This window comes from Ceratotherium simum, chromosome 4 (genome assembly GCF_057802395.1).
Source record: "Ceratotherium simum simum isolate JZ-2026a chromosome 4, ASM5780239v1, whole genome shotgun sequence".
In the NCBI taxonomy this organism is placed as follows: Eukaryota; Metazoa; Chordata; class Mammalia; order Perissodactyla; family Rhinocerotidae; genus Ceratotherium; species Ceratotherium simum.
In genome coordinates this window covers 89,734,928-89,753,211 of record NC_141903.1, presented here as the reverse complement: position 1 = coordinate 89,753,211, position 18,284 = coordinate 89,734,928, and the positions used below count along the sequence as shown (strand labels likewise).

General features: G+C 40.0%; 2 protein-coding genes across 6 annotated transcripts in view; one reads left to right on the top strand and one right to left on the bottom strand.

Annotated features, from left to right (window-relative positions):
- The window catches only part of ANKDD1B (ankyrin repeat and death domain containing 1B), a 59,281-nt gene extending 54,148 nt beyond the window's left edge, over window positions 1–5,133 (top strand). Inside the window, exons 13-14 of the mRNA XM_087430339.1 lie at window positions 185–316; window positions 2,246–5,133. Coding sequence (XP_087286465.1) covers window positions 185–316; window positions 2,246–2,307 — 194 coding nt within the window. The 3' untranslated portion in view covers window positions 2,308–5,133. The remainder of the gene's footprint in view (window positions 1–184; window positions 317–2,245) is intronic.
- A 6-nt stretch (window positions 5,134–5,139) lies between these two features.
- The window catches only part of POC5 (POC5 centriolar protein), a 35,572-nt gene continuing 22,427 nt past the window's right edge, over window positions 5,140–18,284 (bottom strand). For 4 of the 5 annotated variants that reach the window (XM_087430149.1, XM_087430152.1, XM_014797712.2 and 1 more), the window contains 4 exons: window positions 16,604–16,757; window positions 12,492–12,766; window positions 8,807–8,983; window positions 5,140–5,503 (listed from right to left, as the gene is read on the bottom strand). In XM_087430149.1, the coding sequence (XP_087286275.1) occupies window positions 5,360–5,503; window positions 8,807–8,983; window positions 12,492–12,766; window positions 16,604–16,757 (750 nt within the window). In that variant the 3' untranslated portion in view covers window positions 5,140–5,359. The remainder of the gene's footprint in view (window positions 5,504–8,806; window positions 8,984–12,491; window positions 12,767–16,603; window positions 16,758–18,284) is intronic. The other variant, XM_087430151.1, reaches the window with a different exon arrangement.

Genomic DNA, 18,284 nt, shown 5'->3' with positions numbered 1-18,284 from the left:
CACCCTAAAGAGACACCAGGGAGGGAACTGGAAGGGCTTTCGTCTACTCAGCTTTTTATCCAGTAGCCATCAGAAGAGGAATGAACTTGCAACTACTCATAGAGAAGATTCAGTTAGAATCGAGGTTACGGTAAGGTGACTCCAGCATGTGGTGTTCACCTCTGACCTTTTGTGCTTGGCGCAGGAAAGGAGAGCTTCCGTGAACACGGCCACAGGGCTCTGCTCATCTGGCTGCACGGGACCCTGATGACACAGGCCGCGCCGGTGAGGCACCTGTACGAGGAGCTGGTACGTGCAGGCTTCCCAGAACTAGCTGGTGAGTGACAGTTTGCAGCAGATAGAAACCCCGCCTCTCTTAAAATGGTTGGGAAAGTCAACAGAAATAGAACTACCCTTGACCAGCAGCAGTCCCAGCTGGTGTTAGCCGTGGCTCCTAGAGAATGTGTCGCCGAGTGACTCCGTCAGTGCTGCTCCCGTTTCCATCCCCCTGCTGGGCATTTGAAAAAGTATAGGAGTACAGTCCTGTGTCGCTTACCGACGGGGATAGGTTCTGAGAAATGTGTTGTTAGGGGATTTTGTTGTGCGAACATCATAGAGTGTACTGAAGGGGAACAAAATTTGCCACCCCAAAATGTCTCTTTAATGTAAGGATTATTTTAGGCTGATTATTATTTTTTTTTGTGAGGAGGATCGGCCCTGAGCTAACATCTGCCAATCCTCCTCTCTTTTGCTGAGGAAGACTGGCCCTGGGCTAACATCCGTGCCCATCTTCCTCCACTTTATATGGGACGCCACCACAGCATGGCTTGACAGGTGGTGCGTCAGTGCACGCCCGGGATCCAAATCAGCGACCCCCAGGCTGCCGCAGCAGAGCGCGCGCACTTAACCGCTGGCGCCACTGGGCCGGCCCCTAGGCTGATTATTTTTAAGAAACAAAAGACTCAAGAAGTTTTTCTTGTTACCTCCCCCTTAACTGCCTAAAAGAATTCTGATTAAAACACCTGTCTCAGGAAGTGAGCTGTCATCTTAGCACAACATGAACCAGGGGGTAGACAGGGAGGAACCTAGAGAAGCCTGTTTGTTGGGCTCCCCTCTGTGTTCTTCTGTTTCTGTGTGGCCAAACACTTGTTTTCCAAATGTTTGCTCCTTTTCACCTACCTGTGAATTGCCTTCCTTCCCTTTGAAGTCCCTGACTCTCCCCACCCCCAACATCTTCCTTGGTCTTTAGCTGAGGATGGTAATTAAGGTGACGGCTTGGGCCATCATTTTTGCAAGTTACTTGGTTTTCCTGGGTTTCTACCATGTATACATGTGACTAAACTTTTGTTTTTCTCTTGTTAATCTGTCTCTTGTTAATTTAATTCTTAGACCAGCCAGAAGAACCCAGAAGAGTAGAGGAAAATTTCTTCCTCCCCTACAGTACTTACATAAACCTAGATGGTCTAGCCTACTGTACCAGAGTAGGCTCTATGGGACTAATCTTATGAGACCACCATTGTTATTCAGTGCTTGACTGTATTTTTGTTTACATGTATGTGTGGGGTGGGTTCTGGGGAGGGTGAGAGGAGGGCAGGAGTGCTAAACCATCTCATAAGGTTATAGGATAATTCTTTACAACCAAGAATTGTCTTGCTCAAAATGCCGTTTTGCCCCTGTTGGGAAACTCTGCAAGTTAGTGTATTTGAAAATGTTATCTCTAGGTTGAAAGAAAAGAGTGGACAGGCTATTACTTTGCCAGCTGAGATTACTGCTGAAAATCACTCTGCCAAAGACCATCTTGTCAGGGAAGATGATTTGAAAACTTACCAGTAAATTAGGTGGTGTTATAACTCTCATGTAATAACCACTCAAGCAAAATATAGGGACATCAGCCATTATTTTCTCTGATGCCAATACAAGGACTAGTGCCTGGATGATGCCTGCCTTCCATGACATTATCCTCATAGCACTGGGCTGGTTCCCTCAACTTTAAATGCCTTTGTTCCTAAGAGAGAATATTCACAGGAACTCTCCGGGAAGACCAGGAGGCAGTCCACTCAGTGGTGAGGGCATGTGCTCCGGGGCAAGACTGTGCTGGCTTGTATCTGACCTCCAGCGCTGATGCCGGTGTTCCCGTGTATTAACTAGGAAAGTGTCTGTGTCAAAGGGCTGTTGTGGGACAAAGTGAAGAATGGTGCCTGGCACACGGCAAGTGCTTGATGAACGTTTTAGCTATTAATAACAAACGTTATCCTGTTTTTTCCAGAAAAGATCCGTCAATTCAAAAGCAAAACTGACTCGAGGCCCAAGAAATGTGCAGTTTCATAAATGCCTGAAGAAACGGTCTTAAATGATTTTCCACTCAGCATTCAGTCCTTTTAAATTCTGTGCCATAAAATTCTTCCAGCAGTGGTATTGATTTTCCTTTCAACTAAGAAGATGGTGGTGACGGGATCCTCTAACAGATGAAAAATGATATACTTTCCAACCACTGAAATGAAAATTCAAAACTTTTTTTGGTTTTTGCTTAAGGCAAATTGTATGATTTTCCCATTTCTGTCATTTGATGCAACATATGTGGTAGCATAATCTAGGCCTACTTTTGTACATCATGTTTTAAAAAAAATATGATGGTGGGAGCAGCATCATGGTATATGGAGAAAACTAAGGTTTAGCATAGACAGACCTGGTTTTGAATCATGGTGTTGCCACTTTTAAGCTATGAGCCTTTGGACATGCTAAATTCAAATTCCCAGATCTTCAGTTTCCTGCTCTATAAATTGGGGGAAATGTCTCTCTCTTGCACAGCTTTGAGGAGAGGATGAAGGGAGCATGCCCGTGAAACGCCTAACCTCATGCCCACAGCCTTGAAATCATTAACTGGTAGTTATTTCTCTTGTAAGAGAAACTGGCTTTGGAAATTTATAGTCACTGTTGGCTTTAAATAACACACGTGTAATGTATTACTTAGAAAAAACTGGAAGTTTGTACAACGTTTCTTATCGCTTGGTGATGTAAGTACAGGTGATTTTTATTTTTGGTACTTTTATTTTTAACGTTTTGGTACTTCCCAGTTTTTTTTCACAATGAACATGCATTATTTTTGTAATCTGAAAAAGTTATGAAATGTGAAGTATCAATTTATATCAGTTTCTGTGCACCTATTCATTATAATTGAAGGCTCTCCATTCTCAAATTCTGACTGAGTCTCTAAGGCCAGAAATAAAGTCACGAGTGATTTCAGTCCAGTTATTCTATCATGAATTTATAGTCCTACACCTTTGTCTCACGCTGACTATAAATGGCCCACTGAATGTTATGAACATTTGAAATAGGTAATATGTTCACACGATTCCAGAAAGACTTTAGGAAAGGTATTGAGTGAAAAGTTGCATCCCCATCTGTTCTTCAGTAAGGCCCTTTCCACTGATCTTGCTACTCCTTGTGAACGCCTACTCTTACTGTATAGTGTTTCAGTTGTTGAATTTAACTTAGGCTAACACTAACTACTTGGTGCTTTGGACAATATGCAATTTCTAGAGCTTGGATAAGGCTTAAAAAGATGCTAAATATTCTTAATCACGATATTCATAATATTTACTTTGGTTTGTCCATATGGTTATGGCTTTGGTATTGAAAACCATTCCTAGTTGTCATCTGGGTTCCTCAAAAAGCAGAGCCTGAGACTAACGTTTATGAGCAGCTGCTTTTTCAGGAGTGCAAATCCAGGGAAGCAGGAGTGAAGGCAAAGGGGAGTGGGATGGGGGAGGGAGAGCCGAGACCCAGGTGAATGACCAAACTGGCCACCACCTGGTATCAAGCACACGGATCGTCTGACTTTGAGGGCACTCTCTTAGAGATGGGATGGACTAGCGCACCTCAGGACAACGCACACAGGGGAGAAAGGAAGAACTGACGCGTTCACCCAATGGGGTGTTAATTCCTGCTGCATATGAGTGGGCTCCAGGCGGAGGCTGTGGTCCCTCGTTACTCTCTCGGATGGGTAGGGAAGCGGTATGGACAGCACGAGATTAGGTGCTGTTGGTTTGTGCTTGTTGAAACCCACGAGGAGCTGTTTGCCACAGTGGTAGCTGGGCCAGAACCCAGAACAAGTGCTCCATAAGAAGGATCTAGTACTGCTTAAGACATGGCCAGACACTTCTCTAATTCAGAAAAGCCTTGGTGTGCCCATTGAGAAAATGGGATACATATTTCCCTACCTCACATTTATTTTCTGATGTCCTGTTAATGAAACCATGTGAGGCAGTTAAGAAAATCTACTTCCTGTAATAAAGTTGGAGCATAGAGCTAGATCATGTGCACATTGGAAGAGGCTCAGGTTATTAAGTCTATCCACTTCTGTTAAAGATATGGAAACTGAGGCCTTAGACGGATTCTTCAGAATCTACTTGTTTTTATGTAACCCATAAGTAGTTTGTGTAATAGGCAGGGTAGGCAGATCTCATTGTTTCACAGATGAGGATCCTGAGATGCATTTAAATTATGTGTCTGGCCCAAGATAACCCATTCAGGCAGCATAAAACCATTCGAAGACTGATCTTGTTCTCCTAAGTCAGTTTTGCCCATATGGTATCTTCCTATTGGTCAGCCATTGAAAAGCCTCTGCCCAGGCCTGAAAGGTTAGCTGAGCTGCCCAGGGCTACACACCACAAGACAATGCTTGGATGCTCAGAGAGAATGCTGCAGGTTCAGTGCTGTAGTTTCAAAAAAGGCAAGAAAGAACATCACAGATAGGATCACATTCTAATAGGAAATTTCCTTTTGATGTTTCTGTAACTGTTTTTGTGTGAGTAAACATTTTTTTCCCTTTTAACATTAAAAAATATTCATAGGTGTTGCCATTTCCCCCTAATTTTTAATTGCTAGAGTCCTGAAAACATGATGACTAATACACTAAAGTCACAAAGAACTTTGTGATAAAATATCATTATTACTCTTGGTCTTTATCTTTGTAATTTTAAAATAAAAATACCTTAGTTTCTATTAGTTTTAATAATTTTTTTAGTAAAGTTCTCTCTCAAAGTTTATTTGGTAACATTGGAAGTGATTTAGCCCGTGGAATGTAGAGAAAACTGGATTTATACACTTTGATGATGTAATCACGGGCAGGCTGAACCCGTTAAAAAAAATAAAGTCCAGTCTCTTTTTAAAAAAATTTTATTTAATTGCTTAAATAAAAAAATAACATTAAAATAATCCTACATATAGTTACAAAGGATGGAAAAGTCTCTTGTAATTTTGAAAAGATGAACATGATGTATCCATGGTGTTCTAAGAATATATGGAAAATTTAAAAACTAAAGGCTTTAATCCTTGGTAAAAGCAGAGGAAGGAAGCCCGCGATGTGAACACGCTCGTCTTAGTCAACCACTTTTATGGAGGGAGCACTTGTGAGAGGCTGGGTGTGAGCTGGTCTGGCTCCAAGAGATCTGGAAGCTGAGGGACCACTTTCAGGATGAATCGTCCGGGGATATTTTGCTGCAGCGGCTTGAGGAATGGTTTGCTGAAAAGATAAAAATCTGCTTTAATAATCCCATAAAATTACACATATTAAATATCATTTCATCATCTATAATTTCACACAAAAAACATGTGTTAAGCATCCAGGAGATATGAGCAACAAGTTGGGTGAAGTAGCCGTTAAACAAATAAGACATGGTCCTCTTCCGTAAGGCCCCACGCCTAGTTAGACTGGTGCCCTCAGAACCCACAACTGGACATCAGAGCCTTAGCCCAGAGGCTCACAAGAGAGCCACGGGGGGCATTCCTCAGAGGACTCAAGTGGAATCTTGTAATGTCTACAGAAGCTAAGTACAGAAAGAGACTTGGTGGTGGTTGGAGGAAGGGTTAGCTCCACACCTTCCCCTCCTCCCATTCATCTTTCTCCTCCCTATATCTGACTGTTAATACATGGAGCCCAATCCGGGGAACATGGGGGAAGCCCTGAGGAATCCAGTCTGGTCCTTGCTTCAAACTGGAGTAAAGCAGGTCCCTCATGTTTCACGTGGTTCACCTGGGAGCTGACTCAGCCTTTTACAGCCACACAAGAGGAGGTCTTCCCAGAGGCCTGGTGCTCCCTTAATATGGACCACAACTTGCTAAACAAGGAAGTAACGATGTTGAGAACACGTGTTGAGGAGGGGAAGCACACTACTCAGAGCTCAGGGAAACATCTTGGACACGAGCATTGAAGCTCTGAAGTCAGGGCACAGCTGACGTCATCGTTACGTGTAATATGTACAAGTACACATATGTACATAAGTACATGCTGCCTGTCTACACGTGTGCTATGTACAGGCTTTCCTATACCACACGCCATACAGCTTCTTGGTAGGCAGCGGCGGGCTGTGTTATCCAGTGAGCTCTCAGTCCGTGTCATTGACCACTACATGTAGATTCCTATTAGGGTCTTCCACTTAGGAAAGTCATCTTAAAATACAAGAAAAATTATATATATTTTATCAGAACATTCACTATGTATTTCAAAAACTCTATGATACAGCATTTGCTTAAAAAAAATGAATTAAACCTCTTAAAAAAAGGCCCTCATGTCATACTCTGCTTTAAGAATATGAGTTACTCTTTAAAGAAATGGAAGAATAACCTCCTTTCTTAAAAGTATTTTATATAAATGTTTCTTGTACATAAATAACTGGGTAACCATTACAAATGGGAGATATTTTTGCAACTAGTATGAAATTTTAGTTGCTAACCACCTGATCTGACCCTGTCAAAAAGACCTATTTCTCCTTGGGGACGATGGGCAAGACGAACGGTAGAAACAGACTCACATTACTGCTGGTTTCATGATCACAAGATTTGGCAGAGAGTGAAGGAGCGCTAGGAGCAAGCAATTACCCAGCGATGGGGCAAACGTGTCAGCAATCTGACTACTGGTTTACTAGGAATAACTGTTTGTGGTAGTTCTAGATCTTGATTCCTGGGATAAAATGAAAAACGGCACAGAGGACCACCATGGTGTCTGTTACATGATCCAAATTAGCTGGTAATGGAAGCAGTTTATGGCGCTCTAACTCATGGCCAATCACTGGAGAAGTATCGCACACGCTGAATAAGCAGAGGGCAGTGTGGGAGAGAAATATCAGGAACGGGCTGTAAGTCTTTAGTTTCTTGCTTTTTCTTCTGTAAAATGTGAATTCCCACCGTTAGTACAATAATAAAAGTTTGTCTAAATTAAAAATAAGCACACGAGCTCTTTTTGCCTGCCTTCTTTATCCTACAAATGGACAGTGTCTCTCCCTCTTTACACATCGTATACACTGATAAAAATGAGTTCATTTCTTCTCATTTTTGATAACTAATCTCACATGTTCAAAAACATATAGAGAAGTCATCTAAGGACTTTCAGAGTCCGTCCAACTTATGAAGTCTAGGATAGGCCTCCATCCTCAAGTCCTCTATCTGGACTTGGTGTCTCCATCTCAGTCGTCCACTTCACCACGGTCACACTTCACCTACGGCTGAACTGAAACAATCAATCCAGCTTCTATTGATTTAATCATCTAGTAACCATCTAGTACCCAGAAAGAAAAGGATTTAAAATCATTCCATATATCTTTTTTGCTAATACTTGGACATACGAAGAAGACAGGAATGTTGTCTAACATTGAGAATTTACATAGAAGGCATTCTCTTAAAATCAATCCTTGTTGCATGTCAACTATACTTCAATAAAAAAAATAAATAAAATCAACCTTTTTCTCTTTAGGGATGTGTTCTTATAACTTATTTTAAAAATTAAACTTTTTTGGGGGGGCTGTCCCAGTGGTGTAGTTGTTAAGTGCGCGTGCCCCTCTTTGGCGGCCCGGGGTTCGCAGGTTCGGATCCCGGGTGTGGACCTATGCACCACTCATCAAGCCATGCTGTGGCGGCGTCCCATATACAAAAAGTAGAGGAGGAGTGGCACAGATGTTAGCTCAGGGCCAATCTTCCTCACCAAAAAAATAAAATAAACTCTTTGAGATAATTGTTGATTCACATGCAGTTGTAATAACTAATACAGAAGTATCTTGTGTACTCTTCTCTAGTAATTTTTAAGTTAAATTTGCTTATGGTTTTACAGTTTATGAACTGCCTTTATACTTCTCATTTAATTTTCACAGTATCTCATTTAATCCTGAATCCTGACAATGACCCCAGGACCCTTATCACTCCCATATTACACAAGAGAAAATGGAGGCTCAAATATTTTACTTGATTTGGGTATGATCACAAAGCAAAAAGTAGCAAAATTGAGGCACTAACTCAGGCTTTTTTATTTTTGCTTAAATTCCATGTACTTTCCTTTATGCATATGAATTTATTGCAATCTGAATTTTTTCCCAAACTAGAAATATGCTGATAATTGTATTTAAAAAAGGGGAAGGAGACTTAAAAAAAAAATTAAAAACCATAAAAGTAGGGAAGTGTTTCTTGTAATCAAAAATCTGCTACATGAACAGCTAGTTAACGAGTAAACAGTTTTTGTCTCTTTTTTAAATTAATGAGAAATCATTTATATATTTTAACCTTTTGACCACTAACACACTGGATTACTTTTTATATTTGATAATTTTCACAGAGAAGAAACAATGTTTCTGAAATTAATTTCCTAAAAGAGGAGAGGTAGATTCAGAGCAGGTGTGATAATCACATAAGCATATGAAAACCACAACAGTAAAAGGCAGAACACGTACCAGGCACCATGGATTCTGATCTTCTCCTCAACATGTCAGTTAAGTGTTTATTAGTCTACAAACACTCAAGAAAAAGACTTTTTCACAAAGGTCATCAAATGTGGACTCACCACAGTGACTGGATGATGTTTTTCCACAACGACTGAGCTCATGGGAGGAGAAACTCCCATTACAGCTAAACTGCTACTAACTCTATTTTTTGAAGCAAAATCACACCTCCCTGTGATCCGGGCCGTAATTGTCCTTGCAGCTTTCTGCTGTGCGGAGGTCACAACCCTGGGCACGCACTAAAACACACAGAGATCCAGTCGGTAGGAATCCTCAAAACATTTACAGTACTTTGGCTCTATAACTTATGAAGAAAATGCACAGGCTCTTAATTGTATATTCAACCAACTTTAACATGGAAAAAATAAATTTAAAACAATAAGACAAAACGCAAAACATAAAACCAAGCACCCTCACACACCCCTTTAACTTTGGTATATAAATTTTATAGGATTTTATGAACTTTTAAAAAGTTTTTATTCTGAAATAAATATAGAATCATAGGCAGTGGCACAGATAGCATAGAGAGGTCCTGTGTATTCTTAGCAGTTTCCCACAATGATTACAACTTACACAATCATAGTATAATTACAATATCAAAACCAGGAAGCTGACACTGGTCTAACACCTGGGTGTAACCTGGGTGTACACCTGGGTGTAACATCTGTCACTGTATCGCAGGTGAGGATTCCTGTAACTATCACTGCACTGTTCCATCACCTCAAAGACCTCCCTCATGCGACCCATCAGAGTCACACCCCTCTCCCTGCCCCCAGCAGCCCTCACCTTAGCAACCATTAGTCTGCTTTATGAACTTTTGATCCTTATGCATAATTAATATTATCACTACACATATATTTTGGTGTCCTGCAGCTTTTTTCTTATCACTTTGTCTCATGAATGCAGAGACCTACTACAATTTTTAATGAGAGGTGTTTATACCAACAAACTACAGTTTATCTGTCTCAGTTCTTTTCCCATTATATATAGCAAATTTTTGTTAAAAAGGCCTTCCCTTTTGAGAGTTATTTCTGTAGAATATATTGCAAAAAATGGGATGATCCTATCAAAAGGTAATGTCAGCTTTTACAGTTTTGTTGCTTACTGGTGGGTGATACTCCAGAAGGAATATATTTACATCAGAATTAACGCATATGTGTACTCATTTTATTTCACTGCCAATTAATAATTACATTAGCTGGGCAAAAATCAAAAGGAAGAAGAAGAAAAAAAAGGGAACAGACATTATTTGAAACACCCAATATTTGTATCTTTCTGTTTGACGTGAAGACAATATAAATTACTGGTTAAGAGCGCAGGGCTCTGAAGCCAGACGGTCACAGTCTGAATTCCACGTCTGTTACTTGTGGCCACGGGCCAGTTACTCACTCTCTCTAAGCCTCAATTTCCTCATTTATAAAATGAGAAAAGCAGCACCAACCGCCTAATGATACCCTTTCACTCTGCATGCAGATGAAGAGGAAAGTTAGAAGAGAAACGTCACTAAACAGCTTAAATATCCAACTAAAACCCCTCAATTATTCCAACTGGAGTTAAAAAAAAAAAGTGCCATCTATTGTTTAATCTTGTGAACTGCAATATATTTGGCTGTCTAACTGCCTACTATATTTTTTGAACGATGTTTCGCACCATGAAATCCTGTTGTTTTGTTTCACACACCGAGGATGTCTGCAGAAAGGAAAGAACTTTACAGGTGAGGACATTACTTCACTAGAATGGTAATACTCCTTCAGTTATTCGTGTCCCAGTTCTCTGCAGTGGACTGTCTACACACACCTCCTTTTAGGTACTGGAAATACAGAGAAGACTAGACAAGGTTTGAATGTTCACAGGAAGCCTCTGCGATTAAAACGAAGAGAAGGAAAAGCAGGCCTGGATCACAAATCTCTCTTCTTTTCTTGTTCCCAACGATGATGGTTTCACATTAGGTAAGTTATTCAACTAATGTGTTTGTTTCTACTTTTGTTAGTACGGTTCTTTTTAAAAACAGGAAGACGTATTTGAGGTGAATGTGAGTACTGTAATTATGTAAGGAAGGAAGAAACTAGCATCACACTTACAGACTGACTCCCTTGTGCGCTCCTTTCTCCCCAGCCCTGAAGGCTGTACTGTGTGAATGAGGCTGAACGTGCTTCTGTTTCTGAAGGAGTAGGGTGTGGTTGGAGGGGCCAGGGGAATAACGGCTGTCTACACAATATTGGTTTTTCAGGTTTCAAAGACTTCAAAATTATCTCAGGGGATCAAATTGTTTTCAAAAGTTAGTAACAAAGAAGGTGGTAAGCACACTCATTCATTTACTTCTTCCTGTGCATTTTCAGATTTACCTATAAATGCAGATGTACAAATGGTGTAGTCATATTTTAAGAAGGGAATTTTGAAAAATCTAGCTCTATGTATGTTGTCTGAATATGCAACATGAATGACAAACCAGAAATATAAATAAACACTCAGTGTGTTTTATTTAAAGCAGATCATCGGTATAGGATCACACTTCAAAATGTGCAATCACGAAAAATAAATACAGCTGAATTTATGTCAGGGTTGAATTTTAGTGTCTTATTTCTCAGTCAAAACTCCCTCACAGACTGAAATTTTTCTTAACAGCCATATTTGTTTTCAACCTCTTTGAATCAAGAGCAAACATGATAAATAGCAGATCTCAACATATTTTTCCCCCAAGAGAGTAAATCCCAAAAGGCAGAAATTCAAGTCAGCTGGAATACTACAGATGACCCATTGTCTAGTGGGCTCAATGCCTCCCTTCGCTGCAGAGAGCTGCTTAGAGCAATGACATCTTCTGATGGCCTGCCAGTGGAAGTGTAAGACCGAAAACCTGTTTTGCCATCTTCTTCCCTCTCATATAAGTGGCTGGGGTGGGGAGAAGAGGGCAACAAGCAAATCAGAATCATCTTAGGACTTTTATAGAACTATCCGTGCCTTTGTGCCAGAGTCAAGGAAGGGTAGAGAGTTTAAAAAAAAAACCCTGCAGAGGTGAGTCTGATAAGCTTGGCTTGTCTCCCTATGCCCTTAACTTCTGAGAAACGTTATCTGAAGAACATGAGTTTCACAACAGGAACTGGAGTCAGAACCGTGATGTGCTTTGTCTGTATCAACTGCTTGATTAATTCCACTGCAGACAAATTCTCACACAAACATGCTCCGCCCCATTCAATCCTCTCCCCATCCATGCACTTCTCTAATGGTGATTCTGGAAACACTACCCCTATCTTCATTCCAGTTATGAACTAAAAATGAGAACCTAACTCAATCAAGATGCAGTCACCACAGTGTTGTGTTAATATTAGAGACATCTGCATCCAGGAAAAGGGAAAGTTGTAGTGGAACAGAAAATATACAAACAGCCATTAAACTCCTAAGCCCTTGAAAATACCCACTAGCTTCCTTTAAAATTAAAAAGAAAGGCTGTCATCAACTCTTTCTCAAATTAAATCTATTTTTCCTGAATAGCTTTTGAAAAATGTAAAATGGAAAACTTCTTTATTTTTTGTGTTAATTACTACTACTGTAATAGAAATTTCAGGTTTTATTTTCATTACATATTAATGTTTTAGCCACTTTGTATATTACATATTTTCTGTGGCTTGGCCTAATTACCATATAGACTTTTTTTCCCATGAGAAAATATGTTCTGAGTTCAAAATACCCAACATACAAGCAAGTTGGGAACGCTCTTGCCAACGCGGCACCTGCGTTCACCGCACTAACCATTTCTTCTGGGGCAGCAGGAGCGGTAGGTCCAGCACCAAGGGGAGCAGAAGCAGGAAGGTGAAGAGAGGAGGCAGAAGCAGTCCTGGCGGGAGTCACGGCAGCAGCAGAGGGAAAAGCAGCAGCACTGGCCGCTCCCACGGCTGCTGGCGGCAGCTGCTGTGGTGGTGCAACCGCTGAGGACGCCAGAGGAGCCGAAGGATCCAAATGAGCAGAAGGTTCTTTCTCTTGAACACCAGGACCATACTCTTCCTTTCTATTTGCAAAGTCTATCCCTAGAAATCACAAATTAATTCCATTAAAAGTCTTCCAAGTTAAGATCACTTTTATCCTCCACACAATGAGAACACATGATAGCAAAACCTCGCTCCTAACAAAAATGTAGAAATCTGTCACATACTGGATACAACGTTCAGTTAATACAGTTCGTCAGCATGAACTGGTTAATGTCAACATCAACCACGAAAGCCTTCAGACCACTTCCTTCAACGTGTGCAAGCTAATGGATGCCTTGTTCTTGCGTACAAGATGAGGCTGCATTCTGTGCGCAGCTGGAGCTTCAGCTGCGTCAGGTGTGCTGCCCTCACAGTAACATGGTCACACGGAGCCTAAGCACTTATGTCCCTCTGCATTATGTCATAGAACTCTCCTGACAACCGGCCTGGTATTCAGATCTTCAGAATGATTTTCTGATATCACATCCTGTCATTTCCATCTACTGCTCCTATCCTAACAAAAACAACGTATTTTAATCGTGATTTTTTAGCAAACAAAAGATCAATACGTAACTCTAAGATCTTTACTTTTGACATTGTAAAAGAAATGAGTTCTTGCAGGTGGACTACATAAATCATGAATTCAGAACATATTCGCACACCTAACTGATTTTAGTGACACTCCACATAGTAACCTTAACCTTAGATCAAAGGAGTGAATAATATCAGCTTCCAGAAGTTGGACAAAGGGTGAGATATTTCGCCCCCAGTATTAGAATTCCGTTAAAATTTCCACTTCAGACTGTATCTCTGTGGTACCAAACACCAGGGGAAAGGTCTGGAAATCAGTGACTGAGACAGACGTTTCTGAACATCTGAAGAGGGCACAATGCGGCCCTGTGTTCACATAGTTTTCTATGCTGTCCTCTTCTTAGACTATCTTCATATAAAATACAGTAAAAGTCACCTCATTAACAAAGTTTAATGAGGATTATAATGCATTGGTCTTTTGAAATCCTTTGATGAAAGGGATTCAATTCAATATTAAATATTGCTTTTGCTTTGAAAACAAAGCAACACACACACACACTGAGTTTTAACATGTTCTTGATAGAAAGTGAGTCAGATTGATTCTTTTTAGGTGGGTGGCAGACTTATCTGATATAGAACCAGCATAAAGGTCAGGTCCAGCCATAGGATTCCCCAGAAGAGAGGCAGGGACCCACTCTCACTAAAGTGGCCTGACCTACGCAGTTCCTGTTTGTCAGATAACTCTCAGTTTAATAATTATGCTAGCTTTAACTGGGATAAATTTTTTCAGTTGTAAAGCATTTTTCTACTGTTTCTAAAACTGCTTTAAAAATTGGTAGCTATCACTTTAAAGGCCATTTATGTCACATTTTGCCTTCTTCATAGATAGAAACTTCTAATTTACAATCTATAAGATTTAGAATACTGCACAATATGAGATGCACTGCAGAGAATCAGGACAAATAAAAAAAATCAAAGATTTATTTTGCTGTAACAAGACAGGTATATTAGGAATGCTGCATTATTAAAAACTGCATTATATAGGGGCCGGCCAGGTGGCGTAGCAATTAAGTTCACGCACTCTGCTTCAGCAGCCCAGGGTTCGCCAGTTTGGATCATGGGCATGGACCTATGCACCGCTCATCAAGCCATGCTGAGGTGGCGTCCCACATAGAGCAACTAGAAGGATGTACACCTATGACATACAACTATCTACTGGGGCTTTGGGGGAAAAAAGGAAAAAAGGAGGAACACTGGCAACAGATGTTAGCTCAGGGCCAATCTTCCCCTCAAAAAAAAAAATTGCATTATATAAAAAAACAATTGTTTTAAGGCAAGAAAGGGGGCCAGAAGCAACTTTTTTCTTGTGAGAATTAAAAACATTTTTTAAAATAGCTGTTACTAAAATGCCACAAAACCTAAATATCACAGAGCAAACCCAGCATTAGTTGAACTTCTGCCTGTGGTAGCTCCACCAACACTACTGCTAGTGTGTGTCTGACTACTCCTGTCATCTTGATCCCCCATTGTTATGATAAACAAAGCACAAGGCCACTCGAAACAGCTGGGTCCCCAGAACCTGGCATTAGCTGCAGATGACAGCAGACTTAAAAGCAACAGGACAAAACAAATCACATTGTGCAATTATCAGAATCCATCTTCTCCAAATCCTGTTATGGATATTTGCCTGTAGGAGACATAGCTGTGTTTGAATTTAAAATTTAAGATGGTAAGTTTATTAAGGTGGTAAAATACTCTGTCCTAAGTCAATTCATAACCTTCTTAAGTAGGTTATGAGAAACACTTTTCTTGTAATTGCATGTAGGAAGTTCTTTTTTTTTTTTTTTCATAATTTTATTTATTTATTTTTCCCCCAAAGCCCCAGTAGATAGTTGTATGTCATAGCTGCACATCCTTCTAGTTGCTGTATGTGGGACGCGGCCTCAGCATGGCTGGAGAAGTGGTGCGTCTGTGCGCACCCGGGATCCGAACCCGGGCCGCCAGCAGCGGAGCATGCGCACTTAACCGCTAAGCCACGGGGCCGGCCCACATGTAGGAAGTTCTAACGATAATAATTTGTCACTTTACTTGTGAAACCCAATATCTGTTATAAGTAGATAATTAAATTCTTCAATTTAATTGAAGATAATTGCTAATAATTAGAATCAAAAGCAGATTATCATTGGAGGAGGTAAGTCTGTTTTCGGCATCGATACTCAATTAAAAGCCCATTAATTTGAGAAATCAAGTACTCATTTGGGTATTCAGCTTTGAGATGCTGTGACTCTAACCTTCTAACTTGCACGTGGGCCACACACCATGACTGCTTCAGAGAGTGAACGACTTGCCTTAAACTCACTATCATCCGCAACACGCACCATTTACATAATACATGTCTCCTGATGCTTTAAAATGAGGGCACAAGCACAGAGAAGTTATTCATTGGACTGAAATCATGTTGATGTGACAAAATGAAATTGTCTCATCGATAAATAAATCGTGAGTCTCAAATAGGATTTAGTATGAGGGAATACGGCAAAAACGTTGATGTATTTACATGACACTCGGGAGGCTGACTTGAATTGACTGCAATAATTCCATCATGACTATCAACTTACATGTCAGAGTTCTTTTTGTCTTTTATTTCAATTATATTTCATGGCATTCCCACAAGAACCACCTAGGAAGCAGGTGAGGAAGGTTTATCTTATCTACTTTGTTCAGAGAAGAAATCTAAAACCCAATGAGGAAATGGGCAGGTAGCAAAGCATTCTAGTCATGTGCTCTTCTAAGCCGTGCTGATGGAACTCTGACACAAAACACTCAGACCCCAGCCAACATGTGGACTTTTCCTGAAACGAAATTATTTTCTTGACTCCTATGGGCCTATATCTATACCTGTTGAAAGTGAGTTTTAGTTGAGACCTCTCTTAAACTGGAAGACATGCAATTTTTAAAAATGGGAAACTATGACTAGATAAGAAATATTTAATCAACAAAATAGTCCAAGGAATTTGGCTACTTAGGAAAAAACAAAAATAGAAATTTGTACTTAAAGGCATTACAATTATTTGTTAAAAGAGCCTTAAAATAATGTTATGTATGCAAAGCATTATTTTAACATTGAGCCTAAATACTTAAGAGTTGACAGTTTACTCATCAGATCTAAGATACCGTAAGTAACCATGACTGAGCAAATTTTCATGGCAGATTTAAAACTGGATAAGACACCATGAAATTAAAAATACCAGTGCATGGATAATACACATCCACTGCAGAAAATTAGTACTGTAGAACATACCAATCACTGAAATCTCCTCAAATCTTTTTTGTTAGTAGGCAGAGAATCTTCAGTAAAATACTAACCTGTATCACCCCTGTTTTGAAATATAGTCATGGCTTCAAGATTTAACGCACATACACCCCTCATGAAAGCTTTCTTCATGGAATCTTCAAAGTGCTCTTTTTCATGCTGCATTCTTTGGATTTCAGCTTTTGCATTTTCCAAAGCTCCAGATAACTAAAATAAGGAGGATTTTTTAAAAAAGGAAAAGATTTAAGACACAAGGAAGGATATTATTTATTTTAAAAAATAGACATATTGTGATTTTTTTTTTTTTTTTTTGGTGAGGAAGATCAGCCCTGAGCTAACATCCATGCAAATCTTCCTCTTTTTTGCTGAGGAAGACTGGCCCTGGGCTAACATCTGTGCCCATCTTCCTCCACTTTATATGGGACGCCGCCACAGCATGGCCTGACAAGCGGTGCGTCGGTGTGCACCTGGGATCCGAACCCAGGCCACCAGCAGCGGAGTGCGTGCACTTAACCGCTACACCGCGGGGCCGGCCCCTGTGAAGTTATTTTTATGTGAAATACTAAAATACTTTGCCATATACTTCTGCTACATGTCTCAATTTATTTCAAAAGGTGCATCTTACCTCTATTGTTTCCATCAACAAATCATTTTCACTCCTAACCATAAAGCCAAGGTTCAAACAAGGGGAATTTTATACCAGTCTCACTGAAGGCTGCTAATGTGTTTAATTATAAAAAAGATACGTCATTTCTTACCATAAAACTTTTATGTAGAATATTAAATAAAATACATTAAGAGCCACAGACAGCCCTCACCCCTTCAGAAAAAAATAACTAAATGCCTGCAATATTAACAGATTTATTTTTAACTAAATGATATTTATAGAATTTAAAATGCAAAGTAACATTAGGTATAACACGCTTTCCCTGAGACCAAATCTAAAGGGACTCCTTTTTGTGCATGTCATTTTGAATTGCAGAAAATTATTTGTATAATGAAACTTATTTTTAACATTAAGAACTTAGTGTTATAATGATGAAATATAAATAGTTTTTACTTTTAATATTTGATTTCAAGATGCCTACTGCATTCTTCAAGTATGGTTTTTATTTCTTTTTGGGTCTCATATATTTTCCCATGGAAACAACGTTAACTGTATTATTAAAAGTCAATGGGAAAATAATTTCAATTTATATACAACTGCTTTATGTCAACCTTATAAGAACATAGTTTATTTAAATTAACATGAGGATAAACATTTTTGGTTTTGGTTTTTATTTTTGGCTAAAGACCAAAAGCAGCAGCATAAGAAGGTATGCTTTCTTTTTTTGCTTTATAATTTATTTATTTTTTCCCCCCCCAAGCCCCAGTAGATAGTTGTATGTCATAGCTGCACATCCTTCTAGTTGCTGTACGTGGGACGCGGCCTCAGCATGGCCAGAGAAGCAGTGCGTCAGTGCGCGCCCGGGATCCGAACCCGGGCCGCCAGCAGCAGAGGGCACACACCCAACTGCTAAGCCACGGAGCTGGCCCAGAAGGTATGCTTTCTTAGAGGTGGAAGGATCTGCGTGTGCTTTACATTTCTGAGAGAAATGCACAGACAAGAGAACTAACCCAAGTCTGGAGTCTGGAGGTGCAGCTATTTAAACGAATAAATAAGTCTGCAGGCCTGGCTTATGACTGTTGTTCTTTCCCAACAGTGCCCTTTGAAGCTACACTGCAGTAAATGGA